The following is a 26632-nucleotide window of genomic DNA, read 5'->3' as shown; positions in this document are numbered from 1 at the left end:
TCATATTAGCTGCAGGATAATTCGCTGAATATCTCAGTTAAATAAATCTCAGTTTGTAAATCTGAATTTTCCCTCAGTTTTTTTTAAAACTATGTCATAACTGCTTGTGAAGTGCCACTTGAACTGTGTAGCACGCTGAAAATACTATTGCACTACATACATATTTCTGAATGCATCCTCTAGTAAGGATTCAGAACTCTGAATGCTAGCTTTTGGAGTTCGTATTGTCTGATGTTACTGCACGAGAGATCCAGAGAAAACTCTTGAAGGCTGCATAGTGGTAGGCTCAAATGGTGTACCTACAATGGCAGCAATTCTGTTGATCATACTTTGTACTTTGAATTACTTCGATTTCAGACTAGTCTACAGTATTCAAACTATTTTAGAATTTAGTAACCTTGCAGTTCAATGAGTGGAATTCAGAGTTCTTAGGACACTGAAATTTCAAACTAAATACTACTAGGTGGAAAACCATCCCCCTGAAGCTTTTTGCTTATTGCCTGGGAAAGGGTAAATGTTTAATGAAGATGATAAGAAAGTTCCCTGAGTAACAAAGGGTGACGGGGCTATTCCAAGCTAACAAGCTAGATGACCATTTAACTTCTGATTGCCTGGCATCACAAGCTCCCATGCTTCATTAGGCTGCTCAGTGCAAGTGAGCTTTTATACTGATGTGCCTGCAAATCTCTTGTAATAACTGCCTGCTGCAGTTCAGCTGATGACCTAGCTGAAACATTTCTGAGACTAGAGTGCCCTGACTTCACAGGCATACTCTGCAATTGCATGCACAGCTCATGCTGCAGATTCTACAGAGGAACTTCTGCTCTGCCTTATAAAAACTGCTTAGCAGCTAAAGAAGTAGTGATTATTAGAGCTGAATTGCAGACATTTTTGCCACAGCACACAACTTGAACCAGGCAGCTGCAGCTGTTTCCTGGGATACCAGAGCAGAGCCCATGAGCAGATAAAATGTTCCCCTTTGCTATTGGACTCACTGGTTTGTCAGTGCAGTCTAATCACCTCGCTTTGCAGAGCTCTCTGAAGTGGACAGTATCTGGAAAACATTGGCAAAATCAATGTGATAACTTGTTCTGTTGTACATAAAGTTGAAAACTGGCAGTGCAGTCACCAGCTGTTATCTATCTGCTATACTATAGTGTAACTCTCTAGTATTATGTTAGCAGGTTAAGCATTCCTGGCTAAGATGTGTATTAGTGCGAGTGTGGTGTTTCTTAACATGACACATGATAACTAGCCAAGTCTTCTGCTTTTTTGATACCCAAGTGATTTGTGTTCTTACTTTAACACCAACACTTGCTTTTAGACAAGCTTTGACCTGGCTGCTACAAACGTTGAGAACATGAAGAAGTCTCTTGAGGAAAAGTGGTCTTTTTTAAACCACTTTAAAACTTCTCACATAGTGGATGCAATGATAACCTTCAGAGTAAAGTTTAGATACTCTTAAGCTATCAGTCAGGAATGTGTAGGATATCTCCTGCCATTTGTGATGGTAATTGGAGGGAGAACTCCAGCTTTTCCAAACTTCAAAGCATAGTGTGCTAATTTGAAACTGCATTGAGTGTATTGAATTACAATTAAAAAAAAAAAAAAAAGAAAAAAACCCACAACAATTTCTTACCCTACTGCTAAAACCTAGACTGATTTGAATGCATACGTAATATAACCATCAACCACAAAAAGGAGGAGTGACAAAAGAAGGTAGTTAGGCCGTAACTTCAATTATGCATTCCTGTGCAAGGCTCCCTGACCTTGTGTGAACTAGAGTTGATATGTTTTGAAGTCCATCAGTATCAGTGTGGCCAAGATATGGTGGCTGAGCATCCAGAAATCTGTAGCTGAAGTCAAGTGCACTGTCTGGGAGGGGGAGAAGGTCCTTGTTGAGAAAGGTTCTTCCATTTCATCAGATTCTAAATCTGACTTGAAATGAAAGTATGTATCATGAATGTTGTCGACAGTATATGCAGCTTCTTCTATTTCCTGTGATAGTAATGGCTTTGATTCCCTCCTTAGTTCACATAACCGTGGTAAGTGAGCTGTCTTGCTCTCCAGCAGGTTTCAGAAAGCACCAGCTTCTGCTGACCTAGTTGATGCCAAAGGTGATAATTAAGCTTCCTATAAAACTCTGAAAGCAGTCCTATTTGAGTAAAGTATTCATGAGTGTGCTAATAGGTGGGTGCAAAGTGGGAGTTAAAAGGGATTCTCTTATCTCTGTGTGATTGCTTCGCCATTGCCATGCAGGGGAGGAGAGCTCATCTGTTACTGCAGAGCATCTTGTAGTAAGGAGATAATAGTATTAAAATAGAATCAATGCCTCTGGGTATTTTCAGGTGCACCAAAGTGTAGCATTTAATAAAATAAAAAAAAAACAGAAAATAGCATTTTACTTTCAGACTTCCAAGAAATTATTTTTTTATATCCAAATATGTCAATTTGCAAGAGCAGTGTGATTTCTTTCAAAATTAACAAGTTCAAGATGATAATGCTTGTGTGAGCATTAAAATGAACGCAAGCAATGTTATTTATCAATGGATTTGGCGCACTCAGAGAGGAGGCAGCTGTTACTGCATGCCTTTTTGTTGAACCACTTTGTCCTTTAAAGTGTGATAGGGTTGTTGAGTTCAGGGTATTTATTTCAGGGTATTTGGTGTTTAAAAAAAAAGCAAGGTTTTTGTCCTCAGACCTTCAGTGGCATGAAGTTGGGCTTCTGTTGGGACAGTTATACAGCAGGAGTTACTGCAGGATGCTCTGGAGCTAACGTGAGCGTAATGATGAACATGCATGGATAGAGAGTAAGGCTTAGATATGTTCTAGTTCTTACAGGCTCTCATTTTAGCTCTTCTCATGCCCAGTGCAGAAAATGAGCCTGGTGGTACAGCCGGGATCGCTGTCTCCTGATTTTTCCCTGCACAAAGGCGTATTTTGCGCTGATCATACGAAATCATACTGCCTTGGTATACCTTGTAGGCATTGCCAGGACTGTTTCTAGGAGACGCAGCATCTTTATTTTGCAGGGCCATTTTGGGTGGGAGGGATATGGAGGCAGATTGCTGATCCAGGACATGTGTATGCCTTCTGGTGAAGGAAGAGGGGCTCTCCGGTCTGACACTCAGCTCTGACTGCCAGCAAAGGTTACTGCTGTCACTGTCTCTGATGGACACCATTTTGCTTAGCTAAAAACTGGGACAGGGTGGTGTATAAGAGACTGAGCTTTGGCTGTATTCAATATGCTGAATTCCCAAAAGTGGGAACAAGAGTGATTCTGGGTGTTTTTTTCCAGGGGAAACGTTTAGAGTCCATTCCTGCAGCTGTCCCCCCCATGCTGCTGCTGCAGTAGCGCAGGTATTTCCAACACTTTTTGCTCTGAGCTCTTTGCAGTGTGATGGTGCATAATCCACGATGGTTTGGTGAGCTGATTATGTCCATAATCAGTCCATGTGGAACCAATACTAAATACTTTTTTAAACCAAAATCATGTCATAGCACTCTTCCTACTCTGAAATTTCCAGCACATGGCTGTTCTTGTACAGAAACACAGCTAAGTGAAGCATAGAGTAAAATGGAGCTGCAGGGAAGCAGTTGACAACTATTGGTTCTCCCATCTCAGTAAGCAGCATGTTGATCTCCCTCCAAATCTGCCAAGGCATGCAAAGCTCTAAATGCATGTTGTTGCATCTTTACTCTACAGCAGCATGTAAATTATTCTGATTTTTTTCAGGAAATAAATGCCATACAAGAGCATAGTTGGGACTATCTGGAACTGTAGATTTGCAGACTACTTAGGGAGGAAAGAAATTGTATTTGGCTTCCAGTCAGTTTGGAGAGTAATTTTCATCTAGAGATCTAACACAGCAGCAGGGTTTATTATATTTATAATTTAAATAATGCATGATACTTAGCTTTTTATATATTATTTATTAAGCAGAGAATGCATTAAGAGCTATACTTTCTGTTGTGGTATATCCAGGTCTTGTAAAGCAGGTCTTACCGAGTGGCCGTTGCTGTAAACATACTGATCATGTGTAGGTGGCTTTTCATTCGGTCTGCATGTAATTGTATACTTTCTGATAGTATTTGAAAGATAATTCAGCTTCAGTTTTTGTATGTGTGAAATTTTTGTGTATCAAGTGCAGTCATGAAGAAGATAGAGACCTTTGGTTTCTTGTGAGATAATTCTTCCAGAGGCTAAAAACCAAACCTCTCCAAAGTGCTTGAACAGTATCTAGTCTGTAGTTGCTGTTGGAAAGTACTGGAGCAGCATTAATGTTTGCAGCATTCAAACTTTTTAACAGAAGTCAGCTGTTCTGTTCAGTGCCTGGAGCCACATGTCCCTTTAAGTCCTCCAGTTCTTTAAAGACTAGATAGTAGAAACCAAATGGTATGAACATGACTGCAAGCAGGTCTCCAAATTATTTTCAACTTGGCTTTTTTGCTATGCTGAAGAAAGCATTATAATGTTGCAATTAGTGTTTATCAAAAAGTATGGTGTTTCCAAGCTCCTGGAGGGAATAAAGCCAGCTTACCAGTTTTTGCCCTGCAGCATGCCAGTAGGGCTAATTCATACTCAGATTTCAAGATCTGAGAAATTATGTAGCTTCTTTGTATTCTTGAGCTTGCCAAAAGTGGTGCAAACAAGAGCACTTAACAGTTGATACTGTCAAATAGAGTCCAAGCTTTGGAAAAGTCATCTTCCAGCAGCAAAGCGTTCTTCAGCAGTGGCACATATGGAGCATACTGTCTGTGTAAAGTTGTTCCAGGGATTTGTTTCTGCAGTGCACACACCTTGAACATCCTTACTTTCTGTATGCATAGTCACAGTTTAATTAAAAATATTGTTCAGCCTGTCAGTACGTGGCTTGTATAAGTCAGATACAATCACTGCTCCATGTGGTGGCAAACTTTGGATTTCTTTGTTCGGTTTATATTTAAAATATGATGTGCAGTCTGAAGAGGACAAAAGTCTTCTTTATTGAGTCAAGGCAATGTGAAATTTGTAGGCAGAGCACCATTTAAGTCAGCCTACTGGATACCAGTTGTTTCTGTGGCTTCCAGTTGTTGACAGCCTGACTAGAAGCAGTGCGTCCATAAGCTAGCGTGAGTGCGTGCAAGGTTGTTCACTTATACTTGAGTCTCTGTTAATTCATAATCGCATCTGCTTTATCACCACTAGAGGCTCCTCCAAGTCATGCTTTAGATTTGTTTGTCTGAGGGGAAGCAGCTTGTGCTTTAAGTTGGATGCAGGTGTTTGACAGCCTAACACCTCCTTACAAGCAGTGAAATAATTTTTATTAAAAAACAATTGCTTGTCCTTTTGATGGGGTAGTTGAATAGGAATCATCAGTTAGAAATAATTACTGACCGTTAACTCCTGGTGAACTTTAAAATGGTGTTGAGTGGAAACTTATAGAGTTGGTTACCATTACCATTTGAAAAAAAGTTTGTGATGTTGAGTGTGGTCAAATCATTTTCGTTTGACATCAGCATATTTTATCCTGGCATAGATAAGGTTATGATTACTTCAGAGTTCAGATGTGTATTGAGGGTGGGTTTCTTCTGATAGTGATGCACATGTTCACAAAACATTGCCAGCTTCTGCTGCAATCTGGTTGTTACTGCATTCAACTTGGTAGGATCTAGGCATTTTATATCAAGTACCATCAAGCCAAGATGCAGACTTGTCAAACATCTGGACAACATTAACCAAGTTTTCAAAAATTAATCTTACAAGGCAGAGAGGAATGTCGTTAAGCATTCATAGCGAGCATACAAATCAGGATGAACCTTCTGTTCTCGTGCATTCCTGGGTTTTGATAGCCTCAGCTTAGTCCATATAAGAGCCAGCAAGTCCTTTGCTTGGGTTTTAGGCTTTGTAGATGTGCAGACATAGTTTTTCTCAGAATGAAATAAGAGGTGTTTATTCCCAAATGGACCATGCAGATGCTACATTTTGAGCCCTGTAGAATGCTGGAGCACATATTGGAGACTGTGTGTGTGATTGTGGAGTAAGTGGCAGCGATCTGCACAGATACTTGTGTGTGCTGATCATACCACTTTTTTAAGCAACAGAGGAACGTTTAGATGAGTTTTTGCAGGAAAACAGTGTGACTTGTTTCTGTGGAGTCTTAGAAATAGGAAAGTGCTACGTGATTTCTGTCATGTATGGGAGGACTTACGGGAAGGCTGGCTCTTGTTGTTTGTTTCACCAGCATTCAGTTAGTGCTCTTAAACTCCAATGCCTTAAAAAGAAAACCTGAAATTGAAAAGTAGATCTTGCCAGATTCACCAGAGAACTCTAGATAGAAAGCAGTATCTCACAATGTAGAACTTGCTCTAAGTTCTTGAAAAATCATTTTCTCAGGCATGAGCTGTTGCTACACATCTCTATAGACACGGCTATAGCATCTCTTGTTGAGTTCTCTTTTAATCTACTTCTGCTGTTTAATCTTGCTGCTCCATATGGATTACTCTGTTAGATTTTTGCTGCATCTTTTTCTACTGTAGTATTTGAAATTGTTTCTTCAGTCACGTTCCTCACTAAATGCACACTATCAATCTGTGATAATCTACCCATCTTCCTAATATGACACTTCTGTATGATTGCTTGTCTGTCACTCAAGTTTCATTCAACGCTAAGTCAGACTTGCCATTTTGAGTAAGTGTTTTATCTGTGACATATATGCTTAAATACAGAAACAAATTAATTAAGTTCAATTTCCTCCTTTTTCCTTTCCACTTACAGGTAGGCATTAGTGTGTAGTGTTAGAGCTGTTTGAGAGTCATCACTCATGCAATTGCTCAGGATTCCTCTGGTGATCAGGCAAGGTCCAGCTTTCTCTGTTCATACACTCAGCAAACCTGCATGTTCTCATCTTACACATGCCTCACTGCACAGCTCTGGTTTGACCTTGGGGGCTGCTTGACCTGCAGTAGTCTGCACTGGTTCTTCCTGGCTGTTACTCTTACTAGCTATGCCTTCAAATTTAATATAAATTATTTAAATTAATTAGATATAACTTTAATTTCAAGAATGTTTGTTCATGTACAGAACTCAGCTTTTATCATCCTGTCTCTACTTTAATCAGAGGGGCAAAGGTTACCTTGGTAACTGTGCTGCACTGCAGAGGAATCAACCTGCTTTTCAATCTTTTGCCCGCACTTTCAGGAGGTATTTCAGGAAACTGCACATTCTGGCTTTATCTAGATGTCATGTTAGCCATTTACATAGTAACTTGTTGGAACGCAGGTAGGAGTATATGAACGCTAACTCTCAATTCTGTGTTGTATTTTCTCTCATCTGGCTTGAAAGATGTCTTATTAGTCATCTAATGTACTAGTCACATGTACTAGTGATGGTCAAGAACAACCATTTTATAGATGTTTTTTCTCTAGTCACTTGTAACAAAATTTCAGATGGTCCATGGTTGCTACAATAGGGAGATGACTTAGAGCTGTGCTGCAGAGGTAAGGTCTGTATTACCCTGTGAGCTTCAGATCATCTAAAACCTATGGAGGGGTGAAAAGAGGTAGAGATGCTTTATGCTTTTTCGACTCACAACTAAGGAAAAGAAAAAAAAAAAGCACCCTGTTACCGTAGAAACAATAGCCTGAGGCATGAGAATGGGTATGTATCAGCTAAAGCACTTATTTTAGCTTAAACTTAAACTTCATATCTCTGAATACCCTATGATAATGGAGCTGACAGGCACATTGTTATGCAGTAATGTGGAAAAACGCTCAAATGAAGACTTCTCAACAGTGAATACCTCACGACTTGATGCTATTTTCTGCAGCCAGCTAGGGGACGCTCAGCAGGGTGGCATTTTGCATGGGTGTGTCAAAGTTTGCTCCTCATACAAAACTAGGGACATTCTTCAGACAGCTGCAACATACAGTTGTATTGGTACAGGATTATAAAGCTGCATGAATCCAAACCTTGTCTCTACTCTAGGAGACAGTGCTGCTGTATTTATCTCTCTGGGTTGCAAGTGGTAGAGCCCTAAGCTGTGTTTGCTTCTGCTGCCGAGTGTGATCTGCCTCTACTTGCATTCGGCTCAGAACAGAACAGCTCACAGCTGGTAGAGCAGTGGCTGAAAGGTCGGCAGCATGGCTGCCCAGTGCTTAGTTGGCTTCTGCGTGTCAACCAGCCTAGGTAAGTTTCTTAGAGACTGCACTTCTTCAGCTGCAGTTCAGTTGCTCGATACCTGAATGTCTTGTTTAAATAAAAGCTGGTACACGAGCTTGAGAAATCTCTTGAGAAGAGCTGCTGCTGGCTGGATGAGAAACACGAAGTTGTGTAACACTGCAGCACTGTGCTTTGGTTTACACTTGCAATGCTATAAATATTCCTTTCCCCTTGCTGCTTATGAAAGAGGTGACTGCATCAAGGCCTGCCCTGAGTTTTTAGCAGAACATGTGATTGGTTTCCCTTGAGGAATGCTTTTCTCTTGCATACAGCCTGGATTGCATATGAAGAGAATCAAGGCAATTAGTCACTGACTGACTCATGAATGGTTAGGCTGCTATTTGTTTGAGAATTCTCTAAAAATAGTTAAACAGGCTGAAGCAAATGGTGTTTATTTATGAAGCTAGTTTGGACATCATCTTTTTGCTCAACAAATGCAAATTGTATAGCTTACCTCACTGCAAAATAGGAAATAATCTACTGCATTTTAGTGAATGTGCAAACTACTGGAGTGAACAGTGGAACTCACAGGAACTCTGTCACACCTGATACAAAAGGTTGTGAAACTGTTTTGCTGCTGATCACTTGAATTTGTGCAGACTGAACTATGGAAATGACCAGGATAATTCCCAAGTACATCCTAGTGTCTGCTGTTCAACCGTTCCGTATATGCACGGGGTGTATCTACGTAAATCTGCTTACAAGAGTTTACTTATCAAATCATGGAAGTTTGAAATGTGAGATTGAGCAGTATACTGAATATGCTGTAGGCTTATGCAGCTTCTAATGAGATGTTGTGCTGGACCCCGAGGACTGGGCATACACACTTTACTGGAGAGCTTACACACATGCTGCCAGAGATGCCATTAATGCAACACAAACCTTTGAATAAGCAGTTTCAAGTATTCACAAATCTTGATTATTTTTTGAAACAGAGTTAGGATTATTTTTTTTTCCTCTCAGAAGTGGACACAAGCAGTTTTTAAAACTCTGCTTAGTACCATAAGTATACCAGGTCAGGTATCTAATAGCATACCTTACAGTAGGGCTGCTTTGTGTGTAGCTCCTCCTTTAAAGCAGAGACCCAAGTGGAGATGGAAGCTTTAGATGCAGCATTGCTGGGTATCTTTAGCTACTCAGTAAGACCTAGACAGTACAGGGAGACCTCCGTTTCACACACTAGGAGTTATTCTTTCTATTCTGTCCAAACAAGGAAGTCAATATTTTTGTACAGATATAAATAAGAAGTGAGTCAGTTGTTTCTGCTTGAAAAATAGGCCAGCCTCTCTGCAGAGCACACTCCAAGTGAACCTCACGTTGTGTGATATAGCTTGTCTATAGACTGCAGGGAAACTGGAAATCATCAGTCCCAAGGACTCAGCCTCAACATGAGGACTTCAGGGATCATAAAAGTCCTCTCACATCTAGACTGCCAAAATTTGATCTTTCCATTCATACTGCTCTTAATCAGACCCAATTCTGGAGCAAGACTGAACTAGAAGCAGAATCTAGTGATATTTCAGCATGGAAATTCTCAGTAAACCTCAGCTGGCATCTGCTTTTTCATGTGGGAATATGAAATTGCTTTATCATTGGCCTATGTGGGTGAAGTTTAGCAGAGCTGTTGGGCCTGTAGCTTGCAGTACAAAAGAGGACCAAGTCATTTGGTTTGTTTTTTTGTCTTATATAGCTGCTGGTAGCTGCCTCTTTTGTGATGAGCTAGCAGACAAATGTGAAAGCCAAGTGGAAAATGGACAGGTTGGAAATTTTTGTCTCTCCATTTCCAATTCAGTAACTCCTGCTGGTTGCTACCTCTCTTGCAGCCTAGGGCATGGTGCTGAGGCAGGAAAAACCTCTGCATCAGAGCAAGGTTTGAACCTCAGGCAGCTGGCAGTGGGCACTGGCTGGTGAGGCCGTGCTCAGCATTGTGATGGAATATGAAACATCCCCAGAAATATGCAGGTGGCCTGATGCCAAGGGCAGTTGTTACTCAGTTTTCAGCTTGTTCCCATCTCTCTGTCTGCAGTAAACTTTCCAAAACACAAGTGCTTGCAGCTGCCCTGTCTTCAGCTGGATGCTCCTAGCCTGAGAGCACTGACAAGGAGCATTTTTAACAGGAGCCAAAGTGGCTGTCTCAATTAGCTGGACAATATTATGGAATATCCCTGCAGTAAAACTCACTGCAGGAAGGAAATGTATTCTCTTAACTGCTAAAGTGCTCGTGATCCTAAGTGCAGCTGACTTGTGCAGGCTAACTCAATCTCTCAATGAGCAGCAGCTGTCATGGACAGTTATTACAGTAAGGCTGAAATCTCCAGACTGAATTTTTAGGATATCAAACAGCAACTATATTTAAAAAGCAAAACAAAACCCCTTCTGTTTCTTTTGAGTAATGTTAGAAGAAAAAGGTCTGTTTTCCAGGCACTGCTTGTTCTGACTGACTTTATTGTTTTATTTACTCAGATCCCTTGAGATGCTCCAGACAGCAGAGTGTGAATGTATGAGATCACGGGAGCCTGGATGCAGTCCAGCCGAATAGGGCTGCAGCATGCTGCCCAGTCCAGAACCATTCAGTTCAGCCACGGGTTCATGTCGATTGTTAGTCCTGTGATTTCAGATCAAAGAAGCTACAAACTAACATGGGATTCAAAACCCTTACTGTAAAGGTGTAATTGTTCTTTAATGGTCATATTACAGACTTGCTGCTTTGGTGTAGGTTGTGTGACTTAGCTGTCCCAGCTTTTTTAAAAAGAAGTTTTGCTAAAAAGAAATCTGTTCTATGCTTGAGTAGCCTTCCCTTGAAAATGTTTGGTATTGCCTCAGGTAATTGCATATAGAGATATGTAAGATATGACTTAGTTGAAGCAAGAATGGACTCCTCTGCCTGTAAAACCTGTCTCTGATTTTGTAAGTTAACCTCACTTTTTGAGTCATCTTTGGCCTTCCCATTTGTTGCCCTATTTCTTTTTTTTTTTTTTTTTTTTTTTTTTTTACTTTGTTGAACTTAGTGTCTTTTTTGACATCTAGTTCACTTCACATTCAAGTCTTCATGATTTAAATTCCCTATGAAACAGATCAGGTAATACAGAATATAAAGCATTTAATACTGTTCATACGGCCATTGAGCAACAAGGGACTTTTCTGAACTTGAAAGGCTTAATTCTCCCGACCTTCTAACTTGGACTAGAATCTCAGAATCATAGAATGGTTTGAGTTGGAAGGGACCTCTAGTATAATATAATAATCATATAATAATTCCAACACCCTGCTATGGGCAGGGACACCTCCCTCTAAACCAGGTTGCCTAAAGCCCCATCCAGCCTGGCCCTTGAGTGCTTCCAGGGACAGCTCATCCACAGCCTTGCTGGGCAACCTGTTTCAGTTTCACTACCCACTCCGTAAAGAATTTCTTCCTAATACCTAGTCTGAATCTACCCTTTTACAGGTTAAAACAATTTCTCCTCGTCGTGTCACTACACACCTTATTAAAAGCCCTTCCCCGGCTTTCTTGTAGGTCCTTCATGTACTGGAAGGCTGCTGTAAGGTCCACCCAGAGTCTTCTCTTATCCAGGCTGAATAGCACCAGCTCTATCAGCTTATCCCCATAAGTGAGATCCATGTCAATGATCCATGTCATTCAATTGCTCTTCCTTTATCCACTGATGCTGTAGCTCCATCATAAAAGGCCACCAAGTTTGTCTTGTCATGCACGAGTTGCTCTTGGTGAAGCCATGTTGGTTACCACTGATCATCTCATCTTTATTTCCGATGTGCTTTAGTAGAGCCTTCAGAAGGATCTGCTCTATCATCTTGCCAGGCACAGAGGGAAGACTGACTGGCCTGTAGTTCCCTGGATCTTCTTTTTTCCTTCTCAAAAATGGAGGCTAATATTCTCCTTTTCCAATCAGTGGGAACTTTACCAGGCTGCCATGACCTTTCAAATACAATGGACAGTGGTTTGGCAACTTCATCTGCCAGTTCCCTCAGAACCTGTGGATGGATCTCAGTGAGTCCCATGGACTCCTGCATCTTCAGGTTCTTTAGATGGTGGAGATGTCGTCCTACTATCCTAAAAGCACAATCAATGTCAATATGATGATCTGGTGCTGCTGGAAAGTAATGCCAGAATGCACAGAATCACTGAATTGCAAGGCCTGGAAGGGATGTAAAGAGATCGAGTACAACCTCCATGCTAAAGCAGGTTTCCTGCAATAGATGACACAGGTGTCCAGACAGGTCTTGAATATTTCCATTGAAGGAGTCTCCACAACCTCTCCTGTTCCTGTGCTCTGTCACTCTTACCATAAAGTTCTTAAGCATGTTATTACAGAACTTCCTATGTTCAAGTTTTATGCCATTGCTCCTTGTCCTATCACTATACACTGCCAAGAAGAGCCTGGCCTCACCCATTTGCCTCTCTCCTCCCTGTAGATGTTTATAAGCATTTACCAGATCCCCTTTCTGTCTTCTTTTCCTGAACAGACCCAGGACACAGACCAGGTTACTCACTAGGGTTGTCTCCTGTTCTACTATAATAAAGTGCTTGGGTCCTAGGTCATAATATGTGGAGCTGAAATAGCAACGTTGTTCTTGCATTCCTTGTTACCTTTTTCAGTAATTGACCTTTACTGGAAAAAGTTATTAAATTAATATTGAGCCATTACAGTATGCCTAGCCTTAGTGCTGCTTTTCTGGTTCTGAAGCTGAAGGACATCAGGGTGCTTTAAACCTCACTGGTGTGCAGAACAGGCTGCTGACCTCCGCTAAACGTGTTTTCCAGCACACAGTGTTTAATACTGCATGCCATAATCCAGGCTTAATGTGGAAGAGGAAAATCCACTAGATGAATTGTATAAATGCTGGATGTGCTACAAGCAATAAAGGGCATTTTGTGGGATTACATATTAACACTAAACCCCGTGGTGGTCTTGTAGTTCCTGCTTTTGTTGGTTCTCTCTGTGCTAAATGCATGGTGCAGGTAGCACTGTGTTGGCAGGAGATGCACAAAATCTTTTAAAAATTCAAATGCTTCCTTTGTATTTCATCTACAGTTTTCAGAAGATGTTCAGTTTAACTTATGTGGCATTTTCATAGGGCTTGTGTTGAGCTGATGATGTTACAAAAGAAAAATTACTTTAACTGGCATTGTCAGAAACATCAAAAAGCTGCAGTTTCCATTGGCCACAGTTAAAAGCTTCTGGCTTTCCCGATATCACCAAATCAGGTCAGTTGTTGTGATGCTGGTGGCTTTCCAGGAAATGGGTACTCCCCCAGCTTCCCCCCCCCCCCCTCCCCCTTGCCTTTCTGCAGAGGACAAATAGGATGGATTCACTGTTCCTGCCTTCACTGCCTGAAAATATAGCATAGGCTTTCTCAGCATGAGAAGTGTATGAAAACACTGTCAGACAACAAAGTGTCATAGACAGCTGGGCTGGAATAAATTCTGGATTTCTAAACAGCTAAGTTAGGAGTGAGTCCTACTTCTGTCAGTATTCCCCACCAAGAGGGTGATGGGATTAATATGTAAGTGTTGATTCAGTTATGTGGCAAGACCTCTGGAAACTCAAAGTCACTGCACTAGTTATTCATAGTGACTGAATCAGGGCTTCAGCAGCTGGTAAAAACACTGGATTTGCATTTTCAGTCTGATGACTTGGATATCTAGTAGGATTTTATTTTTCCTACGAACGTAGATTTCACTATGGCTGTGCCTTACCAAGTATGGAGTCTGAAGAAAACTTAAACAAATCTGAAGTGTGATCACCACTAACAGTGCCAATGAGCAAGACAGTAAAATAGGAAACAGCAGAAGTGAGGATGCTGCCAACAATAATCCTGAAGTGCTTTGTGGTGTGATTTGGAGGTTGAAGCTCTTGTGCAATAGCAGTAGATGCCTGCTGAACTCTGAATCTTCTGCTAGTCTGGTCTGTGTGACATAGCATGTGGTGAGTCTATGCATTTCTTTCTAGGGTCTGTAAGTATGACAAGTTATAAATTGGGGAAGGAGGAATGGATGAGTGACCCTGTTTCTGTCAGGTGCTTTCTGTGGTGTCAAGGAGCCAGGGTGAGAAGGCAGCTGAAATCAAGATGCTGAAATGGGATTATGTCTGTAGGAGTCAAACACACAGTAAATGCGGTAGTGGCTGGAAACTTATGGGGGTGCCTGTGGACAGAGATGAGTTAAATCTCGAGTACTAGGTTCATTTGTCTGGATGCAGGCAGGCTGACAAAGAGCTCCCTTGCAGCTCTGCCACTTTCAGTATGTAGCAGTCCTGGCTGATCTTGCTGGGAACAGGAAGCAGTTTTGAGAGCTCAGCTTGAAACCTTAAGAAGAAACCTCATGAGATATTGCTTAGTTTCATAAATAAAGTTATTGCTTAATTCAGTCTCTCTTTTTTTTTTTTTTTTTCCCCCTCTTAATACACTTAGAATTGGGCTTGCAGTGGAAAAAAAATGACTTGTAATTGTGGCTGTTCCTTTATCTTTGCAAGCAGTCTTGCAGTTTGTCTTGGAAATTCTTGGCAAGCTTAGCCCATCAGAAAATCAAATAGCATTTGGTGAGTATAGAGTGGTGTTACGTAATTGTATGGGATTTTCTGTTACAGAAAAGATGCAGAATAATTCTCTGGGATTTGTTTGTTATGCTCTGGAAAAACAGCTGTTTTGTTTTTCATCTTCTGAATGATCTCAGCGTGGGGACCTGAAAGTGGCACTTAGTAGGAAAAAATCCCTGCTTGTAGTGTGGAGTTTCCTACTCCAGTGGCTTGTAGCTCTGAAATTGAGCTTTGTACAGAGGCTTCATTTTCTTTGTGTTTCAGTACTGTTTCTTAATGTGACAAACACACAGGTTAGCTAGATACATCCCACAGAGTTGCCCTGCCATTTCTCTAAACAGGGTTGATTACAGGCGAGCTGGTGTCTCAGCTGCCTCTGCAGAAAGGTAGAAGTTTTCTGGAGCATTTTTTGGAGCTTGAGGCATTCTTCCCATAGTAAAACATCAGCTTTCATTAATTCCATGACGATTGCTATGCAGGCAATAGCCTTCCTCTGTTGCAGAGGTGTGACTGCAGAACAGGGTTTAGAAACTAGAAGCCATCTTCCAGTGTCTAAAAGCATGATTCTGCCATGCACAGAGACCATAAATGCTGCTTTGACTTGGCTTTTTCAGTAGTCTTCCTGAGGTGAAACTCTCAGGTTTACATGACGTGAGAGCAGAGGGTCTGTACTGGCTGGAATGAGGTCTTCTTCCTTAGCACCCAGCCATGTATGTGGGTTGTGAACATGACAAGGCTGTCATGCTACCAGTGAGGTCTTTTTTCAGTCAATTAGGTACTATTCCTGTATGTAAGACCATACAGCTCCTGCCAAGAGTTCTTCTAGCTAGCTCCATCCTAAGCTTTGTAGTCTCTTGTGTTTTTAATTTCAGACCTTGGGCTGTTTCATGTCTTAGATCTCACGAAACTGCATGTAAGCACAGGAGTGGGCATGGGAAAGCCCCAGCGGTCTGGAGAAGTCTGCAAGCACTTGAGCTGAACTAAACCTGCCCTGTCCTTTGTAAATCTTTGCTCCACTCCAGTGCTGGGCAGCGCATTCCAGCTGCCTTGCTGCAGCACTTGATTGCTTCTACAGTGATAACAGGCACTTGCCTGCTCTTCTTGGAGCAGTGCCATCCACGTAACTGACCTTAAACTGTGGGCTAGGATTGTTTAAGGAGACGTGAATCATTTGGCTGTGGATATGTCAGGGCAAATTCTTGTGGTGTAAGGGCTTGATACTGCTGTGCATCCAGCAGCATGAGAAGAGTGCAGCATGTTAGCTGTGTGAGCCACTGAACTTTTATCAGCAAGTTCTGTTCTTGCTACCTGGCACTTTGGCTTAATAAAATTTGGCTTACAGTGCACAAGCATATGCCAGTCTGTGAGTAAAACTGCATTCAGCTACTTAGGTAGAGTCATAAAATCTTTTGAGTTGGGAGAGACCCTTAAAGACCATCTGTTCCAGTTCCTCTCAGTGAGTGGGGACACCCACAGCTCTGTCAGGTGCTCAGAGCCCCTCCATCCTGACCCCTCAAAATCAATTCTGTAAATGTTTCTGGAACTTTGTTTAAAAAAAATAATCAATAAAACTTCCCATAATCTGTCCTAAGAACAAGATCAGCAACTGTTTCTGGGGTAGTTGGCTAAGAACTGAATCATTGAATCATAGACTCATTGAGGTTGGAGAAGACCATTCAGATAATCTAGTCCAGCCATCAACCCATCCCCACCATGCCCATTGACCATGTCCATCAGTGACACATCTCTTTGTAATCACCCTGGGCAGCCTGTGCCAGTGCCTCCACACTTCTTGTGAGAATAACTTTTTCCCAATACCCAACCTGAAGTGGCAGGACTTGAGCAGAGTTTCAGGCTTGTTCCATGTGTGACTTGCTGGGGGTTTATTTCTTGTGTTCCCAATCACAGCTTTGGGGCAGAGGATGGGGAGTGCTACTCTGGAGATCCCATCTGAGGCTGGTGGAGGGACTCCAGGCAGGTTGAACTGTGCCAGGAGATGTTTTTGGGCTTTGCTGTGCAGAACTATTCCCTACTGGTTGACTTTTTTGGCTGTTCTGAATGACAGGACAGCATAGAAGATAATATCCAGTGCTGGAATCTTTGCAGCCTCTTCACAACAGACTCAGCTCTGAGTCTTCTTCCACCAGTGTCTGCTGACAGCATGGGTATTGGGTGGCAATGTTTGCTGTCCTAGCCCATCAGTATTTGGTTCGTTGGTTTGCACAGATTTATTAGACACAAAAAGAGTATTCAGGCATGTTTGCTATGGCAAGAAGTGCATTGTTAGGAACCTAAGCAGATGGATCAGTCCCTTTTATATAAGAAAAGCAAAACCCCTTGGGTCTCAACTAAGAAGTGTTTAAATCTCTTTTCCACACAAAAAGATTAGTTTAAAAGTTTTGCACTGGCACGTGTGAAACAGCTATTCTCACTACAGCACATGCTGTTAGCTTGCTTCTGAACCCAGCAAGAAGCAATGATATCTTGAGTTCTTCTGTCTTTTCGCATCTGTTTTACCCTACTGAACAACAGCTGTTGGATAGTGCTGCTTGAATTTGGACATGGCACATAACCTTTTAGTTTATTTTCAGGGCTGAACTTGAGCTGTTAGAGCCCAGGTGTAAAATTTTTTTCCTTTTTTTAATTACTGTTCTGTTTTGACTGAAACTGTAGAGTTGTATTGCAGGTCCACGTAGGCACTGGTATATAAAATGAAGATGTTTTGCAGCCCTGATGGAAATTGTAGTGGTAGCTTGTTATCTCCTTTTGTCCTAACTAAGGTATTTTGCTTTTTCCAGGCTCACATTAAATTCCCTATTGACTATCCGTATTCACCACCTACCTTCAGATTCCTGACCAAAATGTGGCACCCCAACATTTATGAGGTAAAAGTTCATTTGTTTGTTTTTTTAAATAAGTTTTTTGCAGGCATGTAGGAAGGTTTTCTAATTTTCAAACGTGTATTGTTGGTACTCAATGTCTCTGGCCATAACTGAAGCAGTTAGCAGTTTATGTTAAATGCCAGGTTCATGGTTGAACAGTTAATTCTAAAACCTGTATGAAATGCTGTTCTTGTAGGCAAGGATGGAGCCTTTATTATACCAGCAAGCACAGCTGGCAGCCTCAGGTGAAGCACTGTGTGAATGCCAGCAGTTTCAAGGGGTTCTTGGATAAAGGTGTCTTACCCTGCTGTGGTACATAAGAAACTAGTGGTTGTTGATGTGCTTTTCATTATCATTTTCAGCACATCCCACAGAACTGTGTAAAACAACAATATAAAACAAATACAAAAAAATATAAAAAAAGGGAAAAGTCTTCTGCAGCAACCAGCCTACAAGTGAAGGGGTTTGGTGCACTCTGACTGCAAGAGAACTGGAGCTGAGTTGGAGTCCAGAAGTCTTGTGCAGCCTGGTTGCCAATTTGAAGCAGCCCTTAGATCAGTTTGTGCACTGGTCACACCCAAAGGATAATACTATGGGTTGATGAATCCATAACTGGATCTTGGTACAACTAATAGGAAGTGGAATATTCTTATGTAAGTGCTCTTTGGCAAGTAGCAGTCCCTAGCTTGAAAGCATTGTCTTGGAGCAACTTAAAGTGATTATTGCAATTGGTTCAAAACCAACCAGTTTCAGAAAGCTATATTTGAAAGTTGAAGACCTGTTGTAGATAGGTGTAGATGAAAACAAGCTTTTAGAGGCCAGTCAAATTCCTGCTGAACTTTTGAATATTTTAACCAAATGTCAGCCTTCTAGGACTGCTACCAGAATGCTTTTCAAGATGCTAAAGGCCTTTCAAAAATGCTCTTGTCACCTTGTCTTCCTGAAAGAGATTGTGCAGGCTTCCTATGGGTCCAAACAGGAATGTCATTTCTCTTCCTCACTGCGAGCTTCATTTGATGCCTTGGGCTTCGAAGGCCCTTTGCTAACAAGTCACTGCTGCTGGATGTCCTAGATGAGTGCTCTCCAAATGTCACACTGAACTTCACTTATCTTTTAGTCATAAATAGCCAAAAGCTTAACCAAACTTCAGTGCAAAACAGGATTGTAATTAGCTCTAATTACTGGATGCACAGGAGGACTATTCCTTTGTTAGGCACAGGGTCTTCCAAAAATCAGTCATCTAACAGTTTGCTGTCTTCAGTTTTGGACTTGACACCAAATCTAACATGTAGCCAAGGATAGCATTTCTTTTTAAGGATCATTTTCAGTAGCATGGGAGTTTGATCTATAAATAAAGAAAAAAAAACAACAACAAAAGTCTTGACACCTGCAGATTATTGCAGAAGTGTAGCATGGATGTTTCTGAATCGAGACATTCTCATGCAGGAGGTGAGTGGGAAATGGTTACCAAAGTGGTACATACAAAATGAGTCTTGGAAAGGACCTCTCCCAGTGCCAGTGGGAAAGATGAAAAATTGGCTCTAGAAACAGCTGAAGGTAGGAGGAGAAACTAACCCAAAACCTGATGGGTGTTCTTTGGGGTTACTCTTCAAATACTCCAGCACTCATCTTTGTTCTTTGTGTTCGTAGTGATATTTCTTGGAGCTGAGGGAATCTGAAACAGCTTGCAGGCTGTTTTGGAAACAACATAGAAGCACTGAAGATGAGGCACTGGGATAACTCCAAATGAAACTGAGAATAAATCAGCGAAGGGCTTGAGGTTTGAGGGTTTGTCAGGAGGGAAAAAAACATCTTTCAGTGTAGTGGAGATGAAAGAAAGTAACAGTTTGCAGAATCTGCTGGTGAGACCAGATGGAGAGGTTGAGGCTGACGTTCCAGTTCTGAGCAAACACTTCAGTAACTTATGCATTTTCCTCATCCCACTTGCTCGGTCATCTAGTTTAGCTTTAGATTTTTATTTTTGAGGTAACACAACCTTCTCATTCCATCATAATAGATGTATAGGTTCTTCCTTCTTCTGGTTGATAGAAACAAGGAAAGTGATATATTTATCTTTCAAAAATATATATAGGATGACTACACTGTCTACCTGACCACACTGATCCCTAAATGCTTGTGCTGACTTCATCAGGTCCCACCATACTTCAGCTTCTTCAGACTCAACCTTGCCCTGTTTGTGGTCTCAAATATGTAACACTAACTATAGCAAAAGGGAAAAATCCTAGCTTCCCTCTTCACGTTCACACTAAAATATTTGTTGGCCCAGATATTGCTTAACCTATACTATGAAATGCTATGAAAGACTTCCCACAAGTGCTGCAGCTCTTTCTCATGGTCAGCAACACTTTTTTCAACATCACTAAATTTTCCTGGGAAATGTTTAAAGGAGAACCTGTGTAAACAAGAGGGAATTTGGAAGAAAGCCAGAGAGAACATAAACATTGAGTAAGGTTAATTTCACTTTAAAATGATAATAAAAATATTTATAGGTTGCACAAGTCTTTTGAGATCCAGAAAGAGAAACTGCCTTGTTATGGCAAACTGTACCAGCAACATAAACGTGTGCTTGGGTATTCAGCAGCTCCAGGTGCTACTTTGCTTTTTGTAGTTATGTTCTTGATGAAAAGATGCTTCAAGATGATGACAGCTTGCTGAATTAGTACAGCTGGCAGATTCAGTGAGTAGCTGAATTCTGGATACCGATCACAGGCCTGCAGTGTTGAAGTAGGATCTAATTTCACTATAGAACAAATATCATTCTTTCAGCTTACTATGAGGAACATTTGGGGAGGCTCTTCAGTTGAGCTGCCACTATCTGCAGCCATGATCACTGGCTGGAGCTCAGAGGCACAGATGCTATCACTGTGAGCAGTGCTGCTTTGTGCTCCAGCTCCTGTGGGCAAAATAGTGCTGGAGAGTTCTCAGGATGCAGCCAAGACAAAGCACTTGGGGAACTGCCCTACCAGTTTTCAGTCTTGGACCAAGCTCATCTGCAGTTTCTCTTCTTGGTATGATGAACCCATTAGGTCAGGGTGACAAGGGGACAGCATGAACTCTTCCTATCAGCCTGGGCTGTGCCACCTGAGGATGCCTCTAAGAGCTTGTAAGTAGTTCTTGTAGCTGGCTGCAAGAAGAAATAAACAGAGCTTGGAGGCAATGTCTTGGCTGGACTTGAACCCATCTGTAGCTTCTCTTCAGCCTGCACAAAGATACTTGGTGTCAGCTTTGCTGGGAAACATCAGCTGTGATGGATGTTGCTACAGTACTCCTATGAAGTAATCATGTCAGGGTACTGTTGCAAACAGAGGATTGGTTTTACAGGCTTCTTAAAGTATTTATAAACTGTAGGCATTATGAAACTTTAAATCTCTATTCGGGCTATGGCACTGGTGAATTAAACACAGGTTGACGATTACGTGCCTGTATGGCTTCCATATGCTGCCAAAATATTCTTCCTCTTGCATGCTGGAAGGGATTTTCTGTGGAACCTTCAGAGAGCATCTCCTGCTTTTTCACCTGATATTTCAAATGGCTCTGCCACCAGGGAGTAGTGTAAGCCTGCCTTGCACCATCTGTTCAACTTGCATACGTCCCATGAGAAGCATTGTTGTGATACCTGAACTAGGATAGAGCATGGAATCCTTGGATTTAAAGATTCCTGTTGCTAACTCTGTCATCACGGGGGAGAAAAGAGATGGGGACGTGGGGTCTCATGACCCCACAAATAGAAAGTTCATTTCTATTACTGTGGTATTATATGCTATCTAGAGACTAATATAGTTTTATTAGCTACTGTTCTTCTTGCTTTGCTGCATTCTTTTAAAATTCTTGGCCTGAGATTGTTTTGTACCAATCTGCAGTCAAGCTGTAAACAAGGAAAGCTTTGAACATGTTAATACAGTAGACCCAGGAAGAACTCAGAACCGTTTGCAGTTTCTGCATGGTTTTTACTGTAATTTGGGATGTTCATATCAACAAGATTTCTGTTCACATATAGCCAGAGATTGAATTGAGTCTTCAGACCATTAGCCAGGCTATTCACAACTTTCATTTCTGTCTTTCAGAATGGAGATGTATGTATTTCAATTCTTCACCCACCTGTAGATGATCCACAAAGTGGAGAGCTGCCATCTGAGAGGTGGAACCCTACCCAAAACGTCAGGTAACAGTGGGAAGCAGTGATGCACAAAGCTGACCTCGATGTCCTGTCATCTGTCTCCTAAACTAAAGCCTCTGTTGGGAAAAAGCTTGGAAGGGAATGTGAGGCTTAAGGGGGTGTTTTCAGGGCTTGAGCCAGGTAGGATCCAGACTTAGCAAGCAGTCTGAAAATACTAAAGACTGTGAATCTTGCTGCCATGTTAACAATGTAGAGCCGTCTGTACTCTTCACAGGTTTTCGCATTCTTAGAGCAGACACTTCCAAACCCTTCTAAGGTATCTAAGGCATCACTCATGGAAAAGGGCGTTGTGTTGTATTCAGGCTTGACAGAAATAACTTTGTGCAAAAGACTGATGGCGTACCTTCTAGTACAGGCCCGTATCTTTGTCCTGTCCAGTGCGGTGTCCTGAGCACTTAGCTAAGTGTTTCTCTAGGTACCAAAAAGAAAGGATCATTAAGCACCAGAGGCATTCAAGGCTAACACACCCATTTTTTAAAACATAGCTGGGTTTCGTTGTAACCTTAAGACGCTGCCAATAAAGAACTGACAAAGCAAATATCAAATAACAAACCGCTGACCTGTGAAGCAATGGTGATGTAGTGGAAAATCCTTGAACTCAGGTACTTCTGTTTCAACTATTTGACATGATTCATTACCCAAATAAGGTGGAAATAATTGCCCCTAATTTTTCGCATATCGTATGGGAATTACAGTTGTTTTCAGAATGATTTATTAAATGTTGGTTCTTTAAATCTCATTTTAATTGGTAGATCCAGCCAAAGCATCTCAGTCCCTGTGAGGGAATGCAGCAGTTTGAAAAGGGTTTTCTGAGAGCTCTGCTTTTATGTGACTTACCTTCATTAAATTAATTTGAAAAGAGCCTTTGTCAAAGCAAAGATCTAGCAAGGGGGGTTTATTGGATTCTTGATCCTTGGAATGGGTTTGTAACATGCACTGCAGAGTGCTGAACTAGACCTGATGTGGCAGGAAACTGGCAAATGTTAACAGTCAGCAAATTATGACAACTGATGTTCCCTCCTGGAGCACACTGCTTCAGGGTTAAAAACGCTCAAGCAAAATGGTGCATTTTAGCTGTGTGAAGTTGTGAAGGTCAAGGCAAATGTTATCCAATCCATCTAAAGTAAAAGTCAGTATGAAGCAGTCTGTCAGAAGTTCCATCTCAGTTTTGTTTCTAATTTTCTTGGAAATAGCTTTTGAACTATGCGTTCTGAGCTACATTCAGTTGTATGCACACATGGCTGTTGAACTGTCCATATGTTTGATGTGATTATCTCCTCCAGTTATGATGACTAGATGACAAGCCTCAATTCATAGCTAAGAAACAGAATAAGGCATTCATTATTTAGGTCATTTTGACTATTTCATCCTACGCAACACAAAACTTAACCTTTCTAGTTCTGACTGCTGCTTTTTCTTATTGTGATGCAATTTTCAGTGCTTATTCTACCAGAACACATTGACTTAAGGAAAAAAACATTCTTTCTGAGAAGAAGACATTCCTCAAGTGCATCAGCAAGTGGGAACAAAATTTGTCCTTAGCTGTTACCCCACTGCCAGCATCACCCACTGGGCTAAGTGCTGCATACGGACCTTCCTACTGGGGTCCCATCTGGCTCTGCGAGCCTCTGGAGTCTGTCAGATCAGAGGCAGCAGGACTGAAGGTGCATGAGGGGAGCACGTTTGTGTGTTGAGTGAGCTGTGTGCACAGGCCAGGGCCTCTCTTCATTTTCTAAGTCCTGCTGAGTATCGGCAGCTTACTACCATGCTTGAAGTGTCTACAGTGGGAGGATATGTCTGCTCTGAACATGAGCCGACAGTGTGCCCAGGTGGCCAAGAAGGCCAATGGCATCCTGGCTTGCATCAGAAACAGTGTTGCAAGCAGGAGCAGAGAGGTGATTGTTCCCCTGTATTCAGCACTGGTGAGGCCGCACCTCGAGTACTGTGTCCAGTTTTGGGCCCCTCACTGCAAGAAAGACACTGAGGCCCTGGAGGGCAACAAAGGGTTCAAAGGAGGGCAACAAAGCTGGTGAGGGGTCTGGAACACAGGGCTTATGAGGAGAGGCTGAAGGAGCTGGGAATGTTCAGCCTGGAGAAGAGGAGGCTCAGGGGAGACCTCATTGCTCTCTATAACTTCCTGAAGGGAGGCTGTAGTGAGCTGGGGGTCGGCCTCTTCTCTCGTGTCATCAGTGATAGGACCAGGGGGAATGGCTTCAAGCTACGGCAGGGGAGATTCAGGCTGGACATGAGGAAGTATTACTTTTCAGAAAGGGTGGTCAGCACTGGAATGGATGCCCAGGGAGGTGGTGGAGTCACCGACCCTGGGGGTGTTCAAGGAAAGGCTGGATGTGGTGTTGAGGGACATGGTTTAGTGGGAGCTATTGGGAATAGGTGAACGGTTGGACTGGGTGATCTTGAAGGTCTTCTCCTACCTTGGTGATTCTATGATTCTATGATTCTATATCATTCTTAACACTGGGAGCACCTGTGCTCCCACCTCTAAAGATGTGTTTTAAGCACGATAAATACAGACTTTCCTATCACTCACAGCTGGATGAGTCAGCTGTAAGTAAATGCAGCAGAGGTCCGGCAAGATGTAAAGGAATGCAGCTGTGACCTGTGTGGCAGATAGTGCTGCTCCTTCTTGTGCCTAATGGGCCGTAACGCTGAGGAAGCGGTGGCCGGACCTGGGAGCAGAGGATCCTTGATCATGTTAGTTGCCCTTCTCAGTATCTCCCCTGAGTCCACTGTGCCCTTTGAGGTGTCCAGCCCCTGATATTTGTCATCGGTGTGTGCACTCAGTGCGGTGCTCAAGGTGCTGGTACTCCCATGTCTTGTGAAGACAGGTGATGTCCTGCCTTGCTGTTCTTTGCTTTCTGAGGATGCTAATTCCTGTTGGCTTTTTCAGCTGCCTTAGTGCACACTGAGCTGACAGAAGCCATCCAGACCTAACATGACTGTCAGTAAAGCCAAAGCCAAGACTTTTTACTGGAAATAAGAATATGCTGTACTTAGCTCTGACAAAGTGGCTGAATCCAGGTGCTAACTCCTCTCCTACCTGTGCCTTCTCCAGACTGTGCTTGCTCTGCAGTAAAACCATTGCTGGAGCTGACCTGGCTTCACAGTCTGCCTGCTAGGAATCAAAGGCTTTTAGATGTATCCTTGAGATGAAGTGGAAGATTTGTCTGCCCATCATTCCAGCCTGGCAAAACAGTTTTTTCCAGAGCTGTCATTCCCTTCCTACTGAATTATATCTTTTGGAAAACAATCTGCAGAAGACTCCTGGTAGCTGTGCTTAGCAGTCTGACCAGACGTATTTAGTTTCAGAACTTTCAAGAAGCAGAACATCCAAATGACCGAGCATTTCCTGGAATTGTATCCCAGTTACAATCTGCTAGATGTGCTCAGCATGCAGTGCTCTGAGTGCACCTCTAAATTACTGTGAGTACAGTGGGAACTGAGTCTCCTTCATCTAATTCTGCAGAGCAATTGCTGTGTTCTGCTACATTTCAAGACATATTATTTGTCTCTGTTCTTTCTTCTGTTCAGGTGGCATTGGGGCTGCTGCAGAGGGTCATGGGCAATGCGGGGGCTGGGTGAGAAGTGGTGCTTGCAGAACAGTGTGCCCAGTTAGCTCTGTGCTGTGGACAGAAATCCAGGAGCATCGCTGAGGTTATGCAAGTGGTTCATGCTGGTGTTGCTGAGGTGTTGCAGCTGAATCCAGCTGAGTGCTTGGTGGTTTGCCGAGGTGTTAAAAAAAAAGACAAAACAAAAATGATCTGCATTGCCTTCCTGCTGCTGTGCTTGTTGCCACGGCAGCTCTGGAGCTGCATATGTGGAGGAGAGGTGATGCCTGGCTCCAGCCGCTGAGCAGGGCAGGGCGGCCTGGCTGCCGGGCTTTTGGTCACAGCAGGACGGGAAGAGAGCCCAGCATTTGCTGGTAAGCTGAATGTCACCAGGAGCAGGCTCCAACCCTGCACCATCCACAGGCAGTGTGGATGAGATGAAATCTGGCCTGATCTGATCTCTGCCGGCCACCCCCATCACAGACACGTGATGGGCCAGGTGCCAGAGCATGCTTAGCTTTGTGCTCCCTCTCCGCACTTGTTCTCTTCTAGCTAGAATATGAGCTCTTAGATCAGGTGGTGAAGGAAAGGCCTTGGCAGTTCAGCCTGGGGGAACCCTTGGGCATGGCAGCTCAAGTCCATAAGTACCTGCTTTCCCTTCAGCTGTTGTTCACTTATCCTCAGGTTAAGTTTTGACTTCAAACAACACATTTTGATGCTTTTCTGATGCATCACCTAAAGAAGTTGCCAGCATCCAGAATCCATGAGTGCTTTTGCTCTGACTCTGCTATTATGATTGCCTTTTTCAGGACTATATTACTGAGTGTAATCTCTTTGCTTAATGAGCCCAACACATTCTCTCCTGCCAATGTGGATGCATCAGTCATGTTCAGAAAATGGAGGGACAGTAAAGGAAAAGACAAGGAATATGCAGAAATCATAAGGTAAGTTGTGCAGCGTGTGATGCTGTGCTACTCACCCTTGTTCTGAATCCTACAGAACAGACTGCTTGCAGAACTTACTGATACCAGCTCCTCTCTGTGGCTACTGCTGTAGAAGTGAATTTTAGTCTTATTCCAAGCCCAATTTTCCAGTTTCCACAGGTCTTTTCCCACAGAATAGGTGCAGACTTCTGGAGCAGAAGGACCAGTCTAATCTGTCTTTGAATTGTTCCTTTTTCACATTAATCTGGCGTGGTACACTGCAAAACCTTTGGTGGCTAATAAACCCCA

The 26632-nt window shown here is 42.4% G+C and overlaps 1 protein-coding gene across 1 annotated transcript in view; it reads left to right on the top strand.

Annotated features, from left to right (window-relative positions):
- The window catches only part of UBE2R2 (ubiquitin conjugating enzyme E2 R2), a 51448-nt gene that overhangs the window by 22992 nt on the left and 1824 nt on the right, over positions 1-26632 (top strand). Inside the window, exons 2-4 of the mRNA XM_052670688.1 lie at positions 17553-17639; positions 21722-21819; positions 26210-26344. Of these exons, the coding sequence (XP_052526648.1) occupies positions 17553-17639; positions 21722-21819; positions 26210-26344 (320 nt within the window). The remainder of the gene's footprint in view (positions 1-17552; positions 17640-21721; positions 21820-26209; positions 26345-26632) is intronic.

Source organism: Tympanuchus pallidicinctus, unplaced genomic scaffold (assembly GCF_026119805.1).
Source record: "Tympanuchus pallidicinctus isolate F22 unplaced genomic scaffold, pur_lepc_1.0 scaffold9, whole genome shotgun sequence".
NCBI lineage: Eukaryota > Metazoa > Chordata > Aves > Galliformes > Phasianidae > Tympanuchus > Tympanuchus pallidicinctus.
Note: the sequence above shows the minus strand (reverse complement) of the source record. Positions and strands in the feature narration are given on the sequence as shown.